The sequence below is a fragment of the Pipistrellus hanaki genome, assembly GCF_964339955.1.
Source record: "Pipistrellus hanaki genome assembly, chromosome: 1".
In the NCBI taxonomy this organism is placed as follows: Eukaryota; Metazoa; Chordata; class Mammalia; order Chiroptera; family Vespertilionidae; genus Pipistrellus; species Pipistrellus hanaki.
The window spans coordinates 35,337,928-35,359,057 of record NC_140503.1 but is presented as its reverse complement, the minus strand read 5'-3'; the positions used below and the strand labels follow the sequence as shown (position 1 = coordinate 35,359,057).

Sequence of the window (21,130 nt, the reverse complement as noted above, 5' to 3'; positions counted from 1 at the left end):
AAATTTTGCCTCGATTAAAAAAATACATGTTTATAAAAGTTTCCAAACACTATCTTGCTTCTCACCAGGCCCCTGCGTGGTTTTCTTCTCTTCCACCCAATTGTAGTAGGCAGAGTAGTCCCCGTTGTTGGGAAGGCTGATCCATGGCCCTGTGATGCTGATGCTGGTGTCCCCATTGTGGTCGTCACAGACCCATCTCCCTGAGTGGTACGTCGTCCTCCGGGCTTCAGCAAGCTTGCTCACGGTGCTGGAGGTCATGGCACTGTCACTCTCTGAAGACACATCCGCGGGGTCTCTAAAAACCAGAAGATGCATACGGGTTTCAAGGGACTGGGCTTTAAAGAGCAGGCAACATACCTGCCAGATATACAGAGCCCTGGGAAGCAGCACAGCAGCACAGGAAGTGGCGTGGAACATGCAGAGGTAAGTGACTGCTATCAGAGATGGAGATCAAACCAGCTGTGGCACAGAGTCCACATGGGTGAACGGGGGCACTGTGAGCAAGGGCCTCAAATATCAGGTTCTCCAAAGATTTGGTAGCAATATCCCTTTATATGCTTGAAAATTTCTAAGGACCCCAAAGAGCTTTTGTGTGTGGGTTAGGTCTATTGAGCTTTACTACATAAGAAATCTGAGAACATTTTAAATTATCAATTCATTCAAAAATAATACTTATTACATGTTAACATAGTATATCTTTATGAAAAATATCTGAATTTTTCAAACCAAGAACATTAGTAAAGAGTCAAATAACACAATACAGCACTGATCAAGATTTTTTTTTTTTAAAAACCTCTATAATACCCAAGTATTTCAGTTGTTCTTTCATGTATAATAGTGACCCATGAAAAAAAAAAACTACTGCTTACAATTCATTCAAGTGCTTTTCCTCAAGCCAACCACGGCACTTGGGTCTGCAGCAAAAGCAGCTTCTGCACACTTCCCATTTCATCATATGCTATCTTAAAAAGGTGTGTTTGGAGGGCAAGCCAATAAAATTTAAACAAAAATATTTCCTACTGCTTCATCAAGAACATTCTTGTTGCAAAACTGTTTTGGTTTTTTTAAAAAATATATTTTATTGATTTTTTACAGAGAGGAAGGGAGAGAGATAGAGAGCTAGAAACGTCGATGAGAGAGAAACATCGACCAGTTGCCTCTTGCATGCCCCCTACCGGGGATGTGCCCGCAACCAAGATACATGCCCTTGACCGGAATCGAACCCGGGACCTTTCAGTCCGCAGACCGATGCTCTACCGCTGAGCCAACCGGTTTCGGCGCAAACTGTTTATCTGAATACTGCAAGTACATGGCAGAATACAATGACTGTTACTGCAGCTTGGTGTCATTGCCCTGAAAAGGTTTTACCCACCATGGCTTTTGAGCCACCAGTGCCAATGTCAACATAGTGAAAAAGGAAAATAAAGTGTTAGTATTATTATATAAAAACAGTTTGACTGCATGGACGCCCTGAAAGGGTTACAGGGACCCAGAGCCCATAGACCACACTGGGAGACCTGCTGGTCTGAAGCGTGATTGGGATGAGAAGTCATAGCAGGCACAAATGCACAGGAGGGAAGAACACGGTGTGGTGGGGAGCAGAGACAGTCAGTAGGGTTGTGTAAATACACGAAGTGCCTGGAGCTGGTATTAGAAAGGTGGGTAGGAAATGGGAGACTGGGAAGGGCCTTTTGCACTGCACTAAGTTTAGATTCTGTTCTCTTGGCCAGTGGTTCTCGATCCTTTTTCCTTCAGCCACAAAGCATATAGCCTAACTCCTAACGGCTATCACGGTTAAAGCTGGGGGTGAGGGGAACCAGGACAGTTTCAAGCTGTAATGCTACTTCCTCTTTCTCCCACTCAAGGAAATTTGAGAAATAAAAATGAACACGAAATCTTATTAAAGGGATAACTTCAAAATCATCAGCTTAAAAAAATTAACAGTATATACTAATATATACTAACATAAAAGCACAGAGAGCCGAAACTGGTTTGGCTCAATGGATAGAGCGCCGGCTTGGGGACTGAAGGGTCCCGAGTTCGATTCCGGTCAAGGGCATGTACCTTGGTTGCGGGCATATCCCCAGTAGGGGGTGTGCAAGAGGCAGCTGATCGATGACCATCTCTCATTGATGTTTCTAACTCTCTATCTCTCTCCCTTCCTCTCTGTACAAAATCAATAAAATATATTAAAAAAAAAAAAAAAAAAAAAAACACAGGTAGAAAAGAGAAAGTTTTCTCTTCTGTGACTTTGTCTGCAATCGTGAATCTCCATTCCAATATTGTTGTTGCCATCTGCACACATTCATCTACCATAAGATTCATAAAGGAATCAAATCCCCGCAATATTCCTTAGACATGGCTGCCACCAGTTAATTTCTTGTCCATAAATTTTGTTAACTCGGGAGGGTGAGCTTTGCTCATGTGTCTACTCATTGAGTTCAAAGCTCTCTCCAAAAGGAATCTGTGGCCTCTTTCATGTTCCCATGGCAGGCAATTTAATTTGGCAAAATGTTTGTTTTGTCCAGCTTTTTTACCCGCTTTGGCCTGACTGGCTGTCTTTTGAGGGTAACCATGTGCTACTGCTAAGAGTAGCCTGAAGATACCCGGTGCCTGACAACAGCCAGTCAGCAGTGACTGGCTGTCACCATGTAAGACACCCCAAGCGCCAGGTGCTTTCTTCCACGTTAGTTCCTGACCCTATGTGAAGTAGGCATTTATTACCCCTGACTTTGAGGTTCAAGAACCTGCCTCACAGCATACAACTAATAAACAACCCGACTGGGACTGCGGCTGCCATCGGCCATCAGGTGGTTTTTGATCAGGGTGAGTCAGCACCTCCTCGGGAAGCTGTCAGTGTACACAAGCTCCTCCGAGGGCCACCGCCCTTTCCCTTGGCTGCCTCCCCACCTTCATGCAGTGTGCAGTGTTTGCTGAAGCAGATAAGACTTCATTCAGTTTAATTACCAGGAAAGCCAATGGCCCCAGAATGAGGTCAAATAAATGAGGTGCTGACACACTTAAAAATATTTGATTTTTGGAACCTGATCTAGAGTCAAAAGACTTGCTTACTGTACCTCGCACCAGTCTTCACTTCCTCAATTGGAAAAATGACAGAGGTGAGCTCTAATATATGAGATCGCCGAAGATCTGCCAGCCGCTCATAATGACTTTTTAAGTCGATGGTCTTTTTTTCTACTAGGTCCCCAAGTTTGCGGTTATGCCTCTGAATCTTCTCCTTTTTCTCTTGATGCCGTTGTGCTCTAGTATAAAGCTTCTGATTCTTTTCCTTGGTTTTGAGAAGGCCTTCAGAATCTAAAATAAATCAAACTCAACAATTATCTCTACAAATAGTTCCTGGAATCTATGAACTCCCTTAGGCTGTGAGCCTGGCAACGAGCCTGCATTACGTTCTAAAGAGCAGGGCTCGGGGCCCCGGCAGACCGTCAGCACCACCCGCAGCAGCAGACTCGAAGGGTGGCCTCTGCATCTGGGTCCATCTGCAAACTTTTCCCAGACGAGAGATGTACAGAAATACAGACAAAGTTTAGAAAATGTTTTCTTTAACACGGCAACTTGACATTGCTACAACATTCAAGTGTATGAACACTTTTCTAGTAATTTACCTCATTATACTTTATAAAAGTACTGTTATCAATTTATGACAGATTGGAAATCAAAGAGAAAACTACTGGTCTTTTACTACAGTTTCAGAACCACTGACCCAGTCCCCATGTATGAGAGTATATTTCCTAAATCCAGGGTGGGTCCCAAGATTCTCTCTCTAGGTTTTAAAAAGGTTCCCAGTTCTCTTTGCCAGGGATGGAAACTACTGTTTTAAGTTCACTGCTTTAGAACCATTCATTCTATTCTCTGTGGCTACTGCTTTTGTATTTTGGTGTGAGGAATCTATGAGCACTGATCAAAGTTTTAAATTTGCTCACCAGAGAAATGTACAAGGTCAGCAATTTGAGGCGGTTCTCAGATACCTGGTGGCCAAACCCTGGGGTGAACATCACGGAAGCGTGGGGCAAGAGTTCACCAGGTTCAAGGTTAAATGACAAGTCCCTACACTGCTGCTGAACCAGAGGCTCTGGAGGCTGCGTGCCAAACCCAGTGAGCAATGGGCTGTCCGCAGTCCTGGGTGCCCCTTCATCATGCTGCCCTGCTTCTCTCATTAATCCTGTGAAACTCCACAGAACTGTATGAGGAAAACGTCTTCAAAGGAAGCTTTACCTCCACTATGCTCCTCTTACAAGATACTGCTTCTGAAAGCAATGAATAGGAGAGGGATTCACAAGGTCTGATGGTGACTCATTCTAAATGTTAAACACTGATCTTCAGAAATACACATAATATTTCCAAGGATGTAAGATTTCTAAGTGAACTCTCTTAAATTTTGATAACTACCTATTGATAGAGAGTATCAGTAAAAGTATAATGTAAGATTAATCTTACATTATATACACTACATAACATACATACATAAAATACATAAAATACACTAATGGAGGAAAAAAATATTCTATGCCTCTGGTAGGAACTAATAATTATAAATGGACCAAAGGCCCAGTGCATGAAATTTGTGCATGGGGGTGGAGGGGTTTGTCCCTCAGCCCAGCCTGCACCCTCTCCAACCTGGGACCCCTCAAGGGATGTCCAACCCCGTTTAGGCTCTATCCCATTGCAGTTGGACATCCCTCTCACAATCCAGGACGGTTGGTTCCCAACCGCTCACCTGCCTCTGCCTGATTGCCTCTAACCGCTTCCGCCTGCCAGACTCATCAACGCCTAACTGCTCCCAGGCCAGCTCGATTGCCCCTAACTGCCCTTCCCTGCTGGCTCAGTCACCCTTAACTGTCCTCCCCTGCAGGCCTGATCCCACCACAACTGCCTTCCCCTGCTGTCCTGGTTCCCCACCAATAGTCATCCTCTGCCGGCCAGGTCACCCCTAACTGCCCACAACTGCCCTCCCCTGCAGGCTATCTCTTGGTGGCCATCTTGTGTCCACATGGGGGCAGCCATCTTTCACCACATGGGGGCGGCCATCTTGTGTCTTGGAGTGATGGTCAATTTGCATATTACTCTTTTATTAGATAGGATTCCAAGTTAGACTCTCAGTCCTCTTAGCTAAGGCAAATGAGAAACATATGTTCCTTAACTTTTTTAAAGTGAGAAAGGTAGCAGGTTATTTAAAGGTCTTTATATAAGAATCCCTTACACAAGTGTTTCATAAGGAGAGGAAGGTAAGCAATAACTTTTCCAGGTTGCTGTTGCCCCCGTTCCTCTCTCTTTCTCTGCCTCTCTAGTTTATTAATCCCATGAATTTCCACAAGAGCTCTTTATTAGGGCTGGAGGGAGGGGGTCCAATTACTTACTTTTCTTCATTTCTTCATTTCCTTTGCATATTGTTTGTTTCAGCTGTTCAATCCTCATCTTGCAGGACATTATTTTCCATCTCTTAAAAAGTATGCAATAAATATCAGAAATTTTGGCCTCATAATTAACATAATTATCTACCCAGTATCACCACTCATTTTTCAGGTATATCTTAGAAAATATAATGAAAACTGTTACATTTATTATAGCTTCTGTAACTATGTCAGATTACCAAAAAGAAAAAAAAAAAATGTGTTGTTATGGCTCAATGCAGAAGCTGTTAGGAAATTAAAGAGAAATTCACAAGAGAAAAATGTTGCAGTATATTCTCTTAACATGCTCTGTACAATATATAGCCACCTGTCACATGTGGCTATTTAAAAGTCAATTAAAATTTCATAAAATAACAAAATTCAGCCTGGCCAGGGTGGATCAGTGGTTGAGCCACATGAACTAGGAGATCAAGGTTTGATTTCCAGTCAGGACCCATGTCCAAGTTGCAGATTCAATCCCTAGGAGGGGGCTTGCAGGAGGTAGCTGATCAACGATACTTTCTCATTATTGATGTTTCTCTTCCTTCCTCTCTCTAAAATCAATAAAAACATATTTTTAAAAATTCAGTTTCTTACACTATCCATATGTCTTATGTTCAACACCACATGTGGCTAATGGCTACCATCCATATTGGTCTGCGTAGATATAGAACATTTGCATCAAGTTCTGTTTATGCCCAAAGGATTAACAAAACAAACAAACAAACATAAAATGTTTTCTTTTATGGCTTATCAAGGTTCTCACTCCTAGATCACATAAAAACTTTCCCCTATTTTCACATTTTTATGAGTTAACTTTTCACATTTAATCATTACTCCATCTAAAATGTGTGTTTATAATGAGTACGTTTTCTCCAAAAGGATAGTCCATTGTTCTTATATTTCTACTAGAGGCCCGAGGCACAAATTCGTTAGCTGGCCTGCACCCTCTCGCAGGTCAGGACTGCTGGCTCCAACCACTCACCTGCCTGTCTGCTGATCTCCCCTAACCCCTCTGCCTGCCTGCCTGCCTGATCACCCCTAACTGCCCTCCCCTGCCAGCCTGATTGCCCCTAACCATCTCTGCCTCAGCCCCTGCCTCCGTGGCTTTGTCCGGAAGGAGGACTAGACGACAGAAGATGTCTGGTTGACCTGGTCTAATTAGCATATTACCCTTTTATTAGTATAGATGTCACTATCAGACTTCATAACCTCTACAACAGCTCCCTAATGAACTGTCAATATCCCGTTTTTGGTAACAATAAAATATCCGAGAAGCCCATACTACAAATATGTTCAAAGAGAAGACTTCCAAAGATGAACAAAAACAAATTTAAACTCACAATGATTTTTTAAGCACCAACTTAAAAACATGTAACCTCAAGTACAAAGAATATTATTTAAATAGTTCTTACAGCTTACCAACTGATCTGTTATCCATTTTCCATCCATAGCTTTTAACACTCTGTATGGAGAAGAGAGATACTAAATAAGCCCATAAAAAATTAAATTTTATAAAGCTCAAAAATGTAAAATCAACAATTTTTAAACATAACTTCTTATAAATGGCTTGAAATAGCAAAATGGGACTGAAGCACTTAAGTGTTTTCCAAATTCTGTTCTCTGCAATTTTTTCTCACCTCCTTCTTTTTGCCCTAACACAGCCCAGAGCCTTTCTGTAGGCATTCATCATAAACTCCCTTTGTCCTCAGTCATAACTAATAATTCCCATCAGTCATAATTAATGATAGTTACAAGAGAATTCATGATTAAAAATGCTAAGATTACACAAAAGGCACAAATATTTGTGCTAGGGAGTAAAGTGCTCTGTAAAAACAGAAGTTTCTGCCTGTCCGGTGTGGCTCAGTTGGCTAGAGCACCGTCCTTTACACTGAAAGGTTTTGAACCCCGTCCTGGTGTGTGCAGGAAGGCAACTGATCACTGTTTCTTCCCTTTCCATTTGTCTCTTTCTCTCTTTCTCTTCCCTTCTTTCTTAAAAAAATAAAAAAAATAAAAGAATAAGCATGGGGTCAGGGAAGGATTTAAATATATAAACAAATAGTTTCTATGGTTGAATAATTAGAGAAATAACCAAGTTAAATTAATCCAAGCAGGTTTCTCTAATGTGAAGCATCTCAGGCTATTTAATCCACTTATGAATGTGTTTATCTGACCTGGGGTGTGTCTGCAGAACAATGTCTGGGTCAGTTTGAGATAGGAGGCTCTATAGGAAAATTCTCAAATCCAGAGTGTGAGAGATGCACCAGTGGAGCTACGTAATAACTCAGATTCCAGACCTCCCGTCAGACCTACTTAATCAGAATACCTGAGAATAGGATTTTTAAGAATCTGCATTTTAACCATTATCTCTGTTAATGAATTCTGATATAGATGATCTGTAAAAACATTGATAAAGCTAAACGGAAGCAATAACAACCTATAGGAGACACCATCACTAACTTAAGTCTAACATGCCTACTGTCCTGGACCCATCTGCCTCATACCAATGATCAGGCTGGGGGCTTAATTCATTCATCCCGTCACTAGTGCCTACTGTGCACAGGTACCGAGTCTGATCCCAATATTTTCTAGAAACTGGATAACTCTCCTATTTTGCTTCTCCAAGATGCACTCCTCTTCTGTACTTTCAGATTGCATCCTAGATTTAGTAAGTTAGCAATCCATAACTCTGCACACCACAGCACTGAATTAACCCAATGATGACTGGATAACTTCCACAACTTAAAAAGCCAAATGAAGACTCACTCTTTTTGAAATTCTTCCTGCTTGCTCTTAAGTTGGCTTAACCGTTCCTTCTTGTCTATAAACCTGTAAGAAGAAAAAAAAAATAATGTTTTATTTAAATATTTATTTTTTTCCCTTCAGTTCAATCAGATTATATGAACTCTCGGGAAGCCAATCATGTCTGCAGACTCACCTGGAAATGTCACTGAAAGTAAGTACTGTACACAACTTCTCAATGGGATACATGTGGCTGCTCACTACTTGGTTATTTTAAAGTTAAATTCAAACTCTCAGCCTCAGAATTCTGTCATGGGTTTAAAAAGTATGTCTATAGGTTTCCACCCCTAGGTTAAATTATTTCCAAACATGCAAATTGGAGTACTAATGTGAATTTGAATAAAAATTTTAAAAAAACTGAGGCTTCTATTACAAAAATTAGAGACCCGATGCACAAAATTCGTGTAAGAGCAGGCCTTCGAAGCCGCAGCACCTGCCTCAATCCTGCGGCTTCATCCAGAAGGTCATCTGGACGGACATTCGGTCTATTTGCATCTATGCTTTTATTATTATAGATAACTTTTACCCTAGGCAGTTTGGCTCAATGAATAGAGCATTGCCCCACGGACTGAAGGGTCTTGGGTTCAATTCTGATCAAGGGAATGTACTTCCGTTGCAGGCTCGATCCCTGGCCCAGGTTGGGGCAGGCAACCAACTGATGTATCTCTCTCCCCACCCTCTTCCTTCCATTCTCTCTGAAAATCAATGGAGAAAATATCCAACCGTGAAGATTAACAACCACAAAATAATAATTTTAATTATTAAGCTTAATTTAATCCTGCTCTCACCTATCAATTTGTTCCTTATATTTTTAAAGCACAATTTTTTCTCACTTATTTTATTGCTAGTAATTTGAGGTTACAAAATTAATAAGTAAAAGCTACCAAGAGGAAAGGATATTATATTGCAGTGAATCTCCTCTGTCAGTCTTCTACTCTCATACTTATTGTTTTCTTCCTGTTACCTATTTGGTGTTTAGTTTGCCCCTTTTTTGCAGGTTATGGTAAAAACTCAAATCATTGATTTTATGCCCCCCCTTTTTTTAATATAACCATATAAAGTTATAAATTTCCCCCTAAGTATTGTTTTAGCAACACTAAAAATGTTGGTGCAGAATATTTAGTTTGAAATTTCTAATTCTCCTTAAGATTCCTCTGACTCACAAGTTATTTACAAGTATATTGTTTAATTTCCAGATATAATGGGCTTTCTTAGGTAACTTACTGTTATTATTTTCTTAATTCTGAGGTGGTCAATCTCACAATATACTGTGAGATTTCAATCTTTTGATTTGAGACTGCCTTGAATTTGGTTTGCCCGAGTGAGAGTTCCACGTGCACTTGAAAGAACGTGTACTCCACAGCTGCTGGTACAGTGCTCTATTCTGTCAACTAGCTGGAGATGTCTGTCATTCAGATCTTCTAGATCTGTGCTGTTCAATATGGTAAACACCAGTCACACGTGGCTACTGAACACCTGAAATGTGGCTTGTTGCTTAATAAGGATTTGATTTTAGAATCGCATGACTAGCATTGTGCAACTGATTTTCAACCAAGTTAACAGTGGCTCACTATTTTCAAGGAAACAATGGTGCTACAGCAATATGGCATACAGCCCAAGAACAGGCTTTTGCCGGTCTCCTGAATTTCTAGCCTAAATGAAAGCCATTTAACAGAATAACAGCCCTAAAAATCTCTTTCTTACAAGTCTCTCTAAAACACTAGTTTAGTAACACCATGTTTGAAACATACCACCCAAATGGTCTAATTACGACCATTTAATAGCCACTCAAAATGTATAATACATAATATATTAAACAAAAAAGCAAATCAAGTCCAGCCAGTAGGTGAGCATCAACCAGGAGGTCACGGTTCGATTACCAGTCAGGGCACATACGCAGGTTTGGGATTCGATACCCAGTTGGGACCTGTGGCGAGCCAGGGGCGCCTGAAACCAATAAGGGTTTGCTCTCATGTCAGTGTCTGTCTGTCTGTCTCTCTCTCTCTCATCAATAAAAATATATTTTTTTAAAAATTCAGTTCCTCAGTTGCACTAACCACATTTCAAAAGCCTCAAATGGTTGGCTTCCACCATATTGAAAAGTGTAAAAACAGCCGGAAACCGGTTTGGCTCAGTGGATAGAGCGTCGGCATGCAGACTAAAAGGTCCCAGATTCGATTCCGGTCAAGGGCATGTACCTTGGTTGCGAGCACATCCCCAGTGGGGGGTGTGCAGGAGGCAGCTGATCGATGACTCTCTCTCATCGATGTTTCTAACTCTCTATCCCTCTCTCTTCCTCTCTGTAAAAAAAATCAATAAAATATATATTTTTTAAAAAAGAAAAAGAAAAGTGTAGAAACAGAACACCATGGCAGAAAGTTCTATTGGGTAGCACTGCAATGGCCAGTCAGGTGGTGAGTGCATGAAATACTACTAGAAAACTCAGACAAATGTGAAATGTAGACAAACCCAGAGATTCATCAATTAACTTAGCAGTCTTCTATTATGTGCCCGCAACTTATAACAAAGAATCTGCCACAATTATTAAGAAGTTCTGTAGCTGTGTACTCTTGGACATATTATTTATTTTATGCTTTCATTTCCTTGTATATAAAAAAGAGAAACTAATGTGGTATTTATTTCTATCTCACTAAGGCAATGTGGTGATTCATGGTCCCGTATTACTGAAGGGTATGACAAACTGACAAGATTCATCAAACCATGCAAAAAAGGACAGAGGAAGATAAAATCTTGCTTTTAGAAGTTATGGAAGTTCTCCTTTCAGATGTCATAAAATGCCCCTCCACTTTGCACTAGAACAAACTGGGAGGACAAACAACTTAGTTCAGTTTTAAAAGCTGGTTGATTCTCTTGGGCTTTGTGTACACACACACACACACACACACACACACACACACACTTATAACAAATATGCAGGAATAATAAATGGAAGATAATTCTTTCTGTACCAAATAGTTCCTGAGTCACAGTATCCTTGATGAAGGAAATTAAAACTAAATGGTGTTAACAAAGCTAAACAGCAGATGATATCAAGGAATGTGGCTGGGTCAGCATTTCAATTGCTCATCAGCACACTCATCCATTCTCTGCATTCTCCATCCCACTATTCATGGAAATAAAATAAAATAAAAATTCATTCCATAAGTCTGCGCTTTCTCAATACGGTTTCCAACAAATGGAGAGATTAACAGATGGTCATTATATTCAAACCAGACTTCACTCAAAAAGGAGCCCTGGCTAGTGTGGCTCTGTTGGTTGGAGTGTCATCACATATGCCAAAAGGTTGTGGGTTCCATTCCTGGTCAGGGCACATATCTCCTCCCTACCCTTCTCTTCCCTCTAAAAATCAATGAGTATATCCTCTGTGAGGATTTTTTTTTTAAAAGGGGGGGAAGGAATCATATTATATGTTTCTTTTGTACTTTCAAGTTGGTTTTATAACATAAAATATTCCGTATGTATGTTTTCTTCCGTGTCAGAACATATAAGTATCTCATTCTTGAACAGATACACAGAATTTCATACACTAGACATCATATAATTTATTTTTTTAATCCTCACCTGAGGATATTTTTCTGTTGATTTTTAGAGAGTGGGAGAGGGAAAGACAGAGAGAAATATTGATATTAGAGAAACACATATATTGGTGGCTTCCTGCACCAGTCTGACCAAGTACCTGCAACTAAAGTATGTGCCCTTGACTGGAATCAAACCTGGGACCCTTCAGTCCAAAGGCCGACACTCTATCCACTGAGCCAAACAGGCTAGGGCATATAATTTACTTATATAAACTCTTATTAAACATGGCCAATTTTTCACTATTATCAATATTATGAATGAATATCTTAGTGCATAAATCTTTACAAGCTTTTAAGATTCCCTATGAGAAATTCCAGTAAGTAAAATAAATTGCTAGGTCAAAATGTACAAGCAAAAATCTGGCAGTTATTTTTAAATTTCTTCTGGATCATTTAATATAATTCACAACCCCACCAGTAACAGAATCTGTTTTTTCATACTCTCCCCAAACACTGCACATTTTAGTCTTTGCTAACCTGACTGGCTTTCCCACCCCTTTCCCCCAAAGATAGTACATAATTCAAATACTTTATTTCACTAGAAATGAACGCCCTTTCCCTAAATAATTAGACACTTAGTTTTCTTTTGCTATTCCTGTCTATGTCCTTTGTCCATCTTTCTATAGTTTTTTAAGTATTAGGGAAATTAGCCATTTTCCTTTCATACATCTTGAAAAATCTCCCACCTCAATCTGCTTTTGACTATTCATGTTTCTGTTCTACAGAATTTTCCAACTTTTATGCAGATGCGTTTATCAATTTTGTGTTGGTTTGTTCAATGTCTTCAGCATTTTGTGGTTTTTGAAAGGAACCTGCCAGTGAACCTGTACTGTGCACCATGGCTTTTACAACAGTTTCCTATATTTTCTCCCAATTTAAAAAGCCTTCTACATTATTTACCAAATTTCTCCATTTATAAGATTTGTTTTCTTCCCTAAAAAAAGTACTTTTTAAAATGGATTACTGTTTCCTAAATTCTTCCATGCTTTTATAACTAATCATTTCTTTTCCATTAAAAAAATACTCCCTTAAATTGACTTCAAACCATTCTCCCTTCAATAGATGTGGATGTGCCCTCTCCTGTACCCAGAAGTACAGAGACGGCACACCCCCCAGGGCAGGCTTCCGAGGGGGCTTGTGAGCTGTGCCTATCGGGCTAAGACTTGGGATGAATGAGAGCTGGCCCTGGCAAGGGAAGGAAGTCATTAAGGGCAGAGGAAATTATGTTTCACAAGGTAAAAAATTCATCTCTACACCAAAGCGTCAACACTACCAAGTGGGATAGTGAGGATAGAAGTGGGTTGCTAATGAGTGTGAGCTCTGGCCACTAACAATCATGGGCAACTGAGAGTTATACACAGGTTAGACCATTCATAAATATCCCATATTAGCAGAAAAAACAGCACGATGGCAGGCTCTCTGTTAGGGATCCACATTAATTCTGTGCTAGGTGATAGATAATTAACATCATTATAACACCTACAACTATTAAGCCACCTACTGAGCACTTATATGTCCCAAGCACAGCACCACTCACAAAGTAACCAATCCCTCCCTCTGCCTGTCCAGTCCTTCCCTCATCCTAGGGGTATGTTTACTTTATGCCTAGGGTTATGGCAATAGAAAGGTCCGAGAAACCTTTAATGTATTATAAACCACTAATGTATTCTAGAAAGGAAAAAAATCCAAAACTTTCAAATAAGCAACTGAAGGCCTAAAAAAAAATTCTGTCTCCTTCTTTATGTATTTCTGTATGTACTTTACGAATTTCTACAATACTCATATATTCTTTTCCAATCAGAAAAAAGGTATTCAATCAATGAAAATTTCTCATGTTCACCCCCTGAGGATCACATCTACTATAAAAATCCTACCTAATAATAGAGTAATATGCAAATTAACCATCACTCCACTACATCCACAAGCCACGCCCACCAGCCCATCAGATTGAGTATGCAAATTAACCCAACAAAGTTGGTGGTAAATTTGCATATGCAGAGGCAGGGAGGAGTGAAGACTGAAAACAGTACAGAAGGAAGAGGGAGGAAAAGTGGAAAGCAAGGTGGCTGTGGAGCTGGTGGAAGGCAGCGGGCGCAGTGGGTTGGGCAGGTGGGGCGGGGCACGCAGCAGTGGTGGCAGTGCACAGGCTGTCTCAGGGGCGGTGGTGGCTGTGGGCATGGTGGGGCAGGTGGGAAGGGAAGAAAGTGCCCCGCCCATCCCCGCCCTGGCCACCACGGCAGGAGAGGTGAGGGGGCGGGAGAGGTGGCAATGGCGAAGGCATTAAACTGAACTATATATATATATATATATATTCACACACACACACACACACACAGTTCAGATCTGCAAGTGAATTTAAAAATTAGTATAGTCTAAGCACAACTCCTCTGTTTATTCACTTTTAAGACAGGTTAATAACACATGGCTTTGTGGTAGGAAATAAATGGCAGATAATAAATGGAAAGCCTTTTATAAATTTTAAGTTACAATGATGAAGCATAGCCAGTGATATTGACTGAAAACCAAACATATTTTCTTAGCAGATACACTCAAGCAGCAGTAAGGATGGTAAACTCTCATCTAAAGGTGGGGAGACCAGCTACCTGTAGAGCTTTTGTTCTGCTGAGTGAGATATACAAATGTGGCCTCAGAACTGAATTCTTAAGACAATACATTTTTATAGACAGGCTATCGACACTGAAAACCAAAAGAATACTAGAGGGAAAGAACAGAAAGATCTAGAAGACAATTTTTTGGATGTTGGTTGTGTCTTCCCCTTGAAATCTTCGATAATGTCTAAATTTCTTGCTCATCCTTTAATCCTACTTCAGTTTGTTTAGTGCCTATATTTCTATTTAGTGATAAACTGTAGTAATATATTCTTAAAACTTATTAATGAAGGTAATGCTGCATCATTCCTGAAAATGTACTTAAAAAAGCAATATCCATATGCTCATAAAATGTCTGCCTTTTTAATCTACATTTTAAAATAACTGGTTCCTAAACCAGCAGGCATCCTCATATTATGCTCCCCATCCCATCCTTACCCCTATTATAAACCAGTAACTGACTTCTTTCCAGTTTTGACTGGGAAGATGACTTTAACTTGTCAGTTCCCTATTGAGCAACAGTGCTATTTTTGGTATCAGATAAATGAATAATCCAGAAAATTATATTCCAGTTAAAAGACCTGTAATTGTAAAATATTCGCCAGTACAATCCAAGGATTGTGTTGGAGTACTGCTTAAATCACTTCTCCTCGTCTCTTAAAGAAGCACACAAGTTAAAAGGAGGGTGAAAAAGTGGAGAAGAAAGTGGATATTGTCTTAGGACTGGGGCCAAGGTGAGAGATGAGGAAAAGGACAGTGTTGGTGAGAATACTGTGGTATAAGGAAGTCTTCCCACTGAACAACAAAAAAGTAGTGTTTAGATGTTTTTCAACCAATCTATCTACCAACTCTTACTTTTCACAAAATTATATAAAGACACATGCTTCCCTCTTAGTTGTGAAAGGAACTGTTATTATGATAATTAGTCTTTAATATCTAATTTTCCTTGAATTGTTGAACTATTATATATATATATATATATATATATATATATATATATATATATATAGATTAGTGATTTTAGAGAGAAAAATGAAAGGAAGAGAGTGATAGAAACATCAGTGATGAGAGTCACTGATGGGCTGCCTCCTGCACACCGCCTACTGGGGATCAAGCCTGCAACATAGGCATGGACCCTGACTGGGAATCAAACCCATGACCTCTTGGTTCATAGATTGATGCTCAACCACTGAGCCACACTGCTGAGCCTGTTAAATTGTTAAAACCTGTACATTCAGGTAGCCCATTAATGAAACTAAACAAACAAAAAACATTTATATTTACAAGAACTTTGATATGCATGATCACATTCAAGATCCATGTAAGCACAGGTAATTGGGTAATTTATTGAAAAGAATCAGAGGTTAAACAAGGGGTTTTTTTTTAACTGTGCTGTAAATCTCCATATTTTATTTTCAAGTGATTTCCTAGAGTTAGTGAGTTTTTCATAAAGAGTATGAAAGCAAATTCCAGAGTAGAAAACTTTCATAAATACTAAAAATATTTCACAACCAACCTCATCCCCGAAATTTGAGGCTTATTAGTAATCAGGGTAAATCCTTTCTCTTCTGTAACTTGCAAGAATGTTTTATGTAGATAACTACATCCAGTGAGAGCTCATAAAAAATGATTTGGCTTTTAGCACAATGGTCCTGGGTCTCAAGAGATTGCTTCATCCTAGCAGATATTTGGCATTGTTCTGGGAATGCTGAAAACAAACTCCACTTCTTAAGGAAGACAGTTCAGAAATGGGAACAATGAAAAGTGACATGAAGCTGGCTGAGCAGACACTTTAGCAGTCTTCTTGTCCCTGAACCCTAGATTTTCTTTTCTATTTCTCAACTTGGAATGGTTCTGGTATTGGCTCTTTCTTTTTCTTGGTCAGAAAAAGAAAACCATTAGAACACACCTGTCTCCTGAAAATTCACTTTAATGCTCAAATTTAGCAACAACAACAACAAAAAATAATAATAATAAAAATTATTTTTAAAGGTTTATTGACTTTTATCATTCCTTCAACAATATGTCTACTGTGTGCTCCATGGCCACTGTGCAAAGTACTGGTGATCTGATTGAACAAAACCGGAATTCATGTCCTCATGAAACTACACTGTGAATGCAGAGCTCCTCCTCAAACAAATAATATTACACATCATGCTCTGTACCAGATGGGACTGAGTACTGTGATTGGGAATAACAGGGGAAGAGATGGAAGTGTGGCCCTACCTTAGTGAAGGTCAGGGAAAGCCACTAAGGAAGCAAGGTTAAAGTTAAGACAGAAAGACAAGATGCCAGTCAGGAAGTACAGTGTTCCAGGCAGAGAGAACAGCAAGGGGAAGAGCCCAAGGGTGAGACGTTTTAATACAGTTAAACAATTTGCAAATGAATAGCTTGAGTTAATATTTGAGTGCTTTATACTAGACTTCATGCTAAGTAGTTTAATGCATCCTCTTACGTAATTGTTACCAGAAACCCTGCCATTTTCAAAATGAAATAAACAAGCATAGGCAAAGTTAACTTGTTCAAAATCACATAGCAGTGGGGGCGCTTGGATTCAATTTAATGCAGTATGAATCCAAAGCCCACATTTTTAACTCAGCCTTATAGCCAAAGTTAAAGATAAGTAACAGTCACATCACACGGGACTTTATATGCTATGGAAAGGAGCTTGGCTTTACTTTTTAATTAATTACTTTTTTGAATTTTAAACTCAATGAGAAATCATTGAAAGGTTTAAGCAAAACAATAATGTTATATGATTTACTTTTTTTACAGTGGCTGTTGTGTGCTGGCCAGAGAGGATGGGGAGAAGTTGTATAGTTAAAAAAAAAAAAAAAAAAAAAAAAAAAGGAAACCAATAAGCCAAGAGAAAAGTGAAGGCAGTCTGGACTAGAAGTAGACAAATTCAAGATCTATTTTAGAGCAAATCAAATTAGACTTGCCAATTATTTGGATACATGAAATAATTCCCAGGCTTCAGGCTTACTAACAACCGATAAAAGGAAAATGATTCAGGATGAGACAGTTTGGGAAAGAGAGGTAGATCCATTCAATCATTCAACAAATCTTATAAATCTATCCTCTACTAGGTGAGGACATGGGAGAGTACAAAACTGATAAAGTCTTGCCCTCACAGAGCTTACATCTTTGGAGTGGAGGGCAGTTAGACAGGTAAGCCATAGATGGAGATAATTGCCATGTAAGCCAATAAAGCAGGTAACCTGGGAAAGGAGGTATTTTAATTGAGTGGTCAAAAAGAGTTTCTCTAATGAGCAGAGGCCTAAAGGAAACAAAGGCAGCCCTGACTATTTTGGGGAGAAGAGCTCCCAGGAGTGTGAATGAGACTGCAATGCCGCCAGGCAGGAGTGTTTTTTGTATGTCTGAGGACTGGCAAGGAAGCCAGGTGGTATAACAGAGTAGGTAAGGGAAAAATAATAGATCAGAGAACAGGCGATACAGAACTCGAATTAAGGACGTCAGCTTTTTTACTTTGAAATCCTGAAAGATTTCAAAGAGGAATGGAGGAGTGGTGTTACTCTGGTTGCAATATGGAAATAACACTATAAGGAAGCAAAGGTGGAAGCAGAGGCTCATGAGGCATTGTTCCTTTGGTGGGTCAGCGTAGGTGGTGAAAGGGTCCAGCTTAGGGTAGCTTTTGAAGAGTGGATAGAACCTGTTGATGGGATTAGATGGGGTAGCATTAAGAGAGCAGTCAAGGAAGACTGTTTTTTGTCCTGTACCAAAGAAGAATGAGGTTACCATTTACTGAGTTTGGCATGAGCATGGGAGGAACAGATTTATATTGGAAAATAACTCCAGTTTGCCAAGATAGATACTTATTACAAATTTAAATATAGAAGTTGGGCAGGCAGCTGTTTTCTAGATTCCAGAGAGGTCTGGTTTGGATCTAGTCTGGCAGTCTTCAGCGTATAAATGGTATTTAAGTCATGAGAATGGATGCAGGAAAACATACAGATAGAAGATTCAGAACTGAACCCTTGAACAACTCCATCAGTTAGACATTTCCATCTCATAACTAGTATTCTTAAAATTAAAAAACTGATTTAACTTTTATTTTTTAATTTTTAAAAAAATATATATTTTATTGATTTTTTAAAAATATATATATTTTATTGATTTTGTACAGAGAGGAAGGGAGAGAGATAGAGAGTTAGAAACATTGATGAGAGAGAGTCATTGATCAGCTGCCTCTTGCACACGCCCTACTGGGGATATGCCCATAACCAAGGTACATGCCCTTAACCGGAATCGAACCCGGGACCTTTCAGTCCCCAAGCCGACGCTCTATCCATTGAGCCAAACCGGTTTCGGCTATTTTATTGATTTTTTACAGAGAGGAAGGGAGAGAGATAGAGAGCTAGAAACGTCAATGAGAGAGAAACATTGACCAGCTGCCTCTTGCACACCCCCTACCGAGGATGTGCCCGCAACCCAGGTACATGCCCTTGACCGGAATCGAACCTGGGACCTTTCAGTCCTCAGACCAACGCTCTACCACTGAGCCAAACCGGTTTTGGCTGCTTTAACTTTTAAAGCTATCACTTATTAGGTCAGTTTCTAAAGTCATCAAACGGCAATGAACTGAAAAGATTATGTTCTACAAATCTCAAAACAGGAAGAAAAGAATCGAACTCCATTCACAGAGGAAAACTAGGAACTCAAAGCATTTCCAAATAAAAAGGTTGTACAAACTGGTGGTTAAATGCATGGTGTAAGAGTTCAGGATGTCTGGATCTTAATTCTGGTCCCTACACTCAACTATGTGACCTAGGGGAGGGCACTTACTATGCAGTTTACTCAGCAATAAGTTGGGAATAACTTCTTGGATTAAGCGAATTACTACCTGAACTTTTGCAATAAAAAAGCTAGCTTATCTTAGTGAAATAAAAGTTAGGAGAGAGACCCTTCAACTAAACACACCAATTCTTCAATTGCCTTAACCAAGGACTTGTAGCTCTGTTTTGATTTCAAAACTTGTTCCTAAATTTCTCTTAACTCATGCCTTAAAACAAAGCCAAAACACATGCCCAAACCCCTTAGTATCCAAAACAATCAGGGAGTAACTAGCTAGTCTCAGTTCACACAGAGTAATAAGCATGTCTGATAACAAGGTCCAGCTGCGGCTCAGGCTTCCAGGACTCGAATCCCTCAACTACTTGCTTGCTTGCTTCTCTTTTGATCTCTTCTACCTAGAGGGTGAGTGTATTTTCAAAGACAGAAAAAGGTTAAATCAAGCTTTGAATGGGAGTGCAGCAAAGAGCTGAGACTACAACTCTAAGGCAGCAACAGAGGGAGATCTCTCCAGAGTCCCCGTCTATCCAGAGTACAGTGGGGTCAGACCTCTCGGGTGGGTTAAGGGGAAACGGGAAACGGCGACCTTCCCTCATCCAGACCCCGACCCCGTTCCCTGGGAGCAAAGCAGCTTCCTTCCCTCCCTTCCCCCTCCTCTCGAGGGAGTCCGGGGTCCAGACCCGGGGCCCCGGGCTCCAGCCTCCATCGCGGAGCTGAGGAGCCACCCGGGAATGAGACAATAGGGCCGTGGCGGCCGCCGTACCTCTCCCGGTCGCGGCCGTCGAAGTAGACGAAATCGCCGTTCTGAACGCACTTGGCGCAGGTCAGCCGCCGGCGGGTGGTGTTGCACAGCGGGCACCGCTCCACCGCCACGTACAGCCCCTCCGCGTCGTCCACCGAGTCCTCCAGGTCCCGGGCGAGCGGCCGGGGCCCGCCGCCGGGAGCCTCCAGCGCCCGGGCTCCCTTCCCACTGGGAGACGCCATGATAGCCTGAGAGCGGAGCCAGTCACGTGGGATTTTGTTTTCAACCAGATGCATCCTGGGCGAGGGGGCGGGGCCTGGGCGGCGCCGGGAGCGTGGCCCCGCCCCCCGAGGGCCATGCTGCGGCTTTTCCCGTCCGCTGAGGGGGCGGGGGTCCGAAGCAGAAGTTGTCGGCCAAACAAAATGCCATCTTGGCGGGGTCATGCCAGGGCTGGAGATTTAGGCCTCTTAACTTGTGCAAGAAATAGTCATACGATGCCCCAAGGAGTCTGGGAAAACGGATTGGGAACAAAATTAGGAGCTTTAATCCGCTTGATGCTTTAAAATTTGGCTCAAACGAGAGTGAACAAGGTTGGTGAAGGGACTGGGTCTTGAAATGAGGTTTGATTTTTGGCTCACCCACTTTAATAGCTGTGTGATCTGGGGCAAATTCCCTAACCTCTTGGCTTGTGTTCTCATCTGTTTAATGGAGAAGTACCTATCTAATCAGCGTATTGTGAGAAAACTAAGCAAACACGTTTAATTAATAATAATCTGATATTTTACGGATAACAGCTAACCAGTGGAACCATAGAAGTCACTTTTATATCTTTCCGAAAAGATAATTTTAATTAAAAATAATGGCCAACATTCCTCCCCTAACTACTGGGTCTGGGCCATGCTTTGAGAAAGAATTTGAATAGATAGAAAATTACCTAAATAGGATTACTCGCAGTTTCTTCAGGGAGGGGTAAATAAGGTGGGGCATAAGATTGTTCACAGAGTAATTAGTGTTTGAATGTGCTTCTAAACTACAGAAGGGAAAAAGAAAAGTGGGTTTAGGGGTCAGATGATCTAGACCAGTGATTCCCAAGGATTATTTTGGTAGGTTGTCAACTGATAACTGCTCTAAATTCTCTCTCTAGCAGCTACTTCC

The 21,130-nt window shown here is 40.6% G+C and overlaps 1 protein-coding gene across 1 annotated transcript in view; it reads right to left on the bottom strand.

Annotated features, from left to right (window-relative positions):
- Window positions 1-20,250, bottom strand: part of ATG14 (autophagy related 14) — a 29,871-nt gene extending 9,621 nt beyond the window's left edge. The window contains exons 1-6 of the mRNA XM_084877519.1: window positions 19,997-20,250; window positions 8,178-8,240; window positions 6,834-6,876; window positions 5,379-5,460; window positions 3,078-3,315; window positions 66-295 (exon numbers count right to left, since the gene is read on the bottom strand). Of these exons, the coding sequence (XP_084733645.1) occupies window positions 66-295; window positions 3,078-3,315; window positions 5,379-5,460; window positions 6,834-6,876; window positions 8,178-8,240; window positions 19,997-20,217 (877 nt within the window). The 5' untranslated portion in view covers window positions 20,218-20,250. The remainder of the gene's footprint in view (window positions 1-65; window positions 296-3,077; window positions 3,316-5,378; window positions 5,461-6,833; window positions 6,877-8,177; window positions 8,241-19,996) is intronic.
- Between the last annotated feature and the right edge of the window lie 880 nt (window positions 20,251-21,130).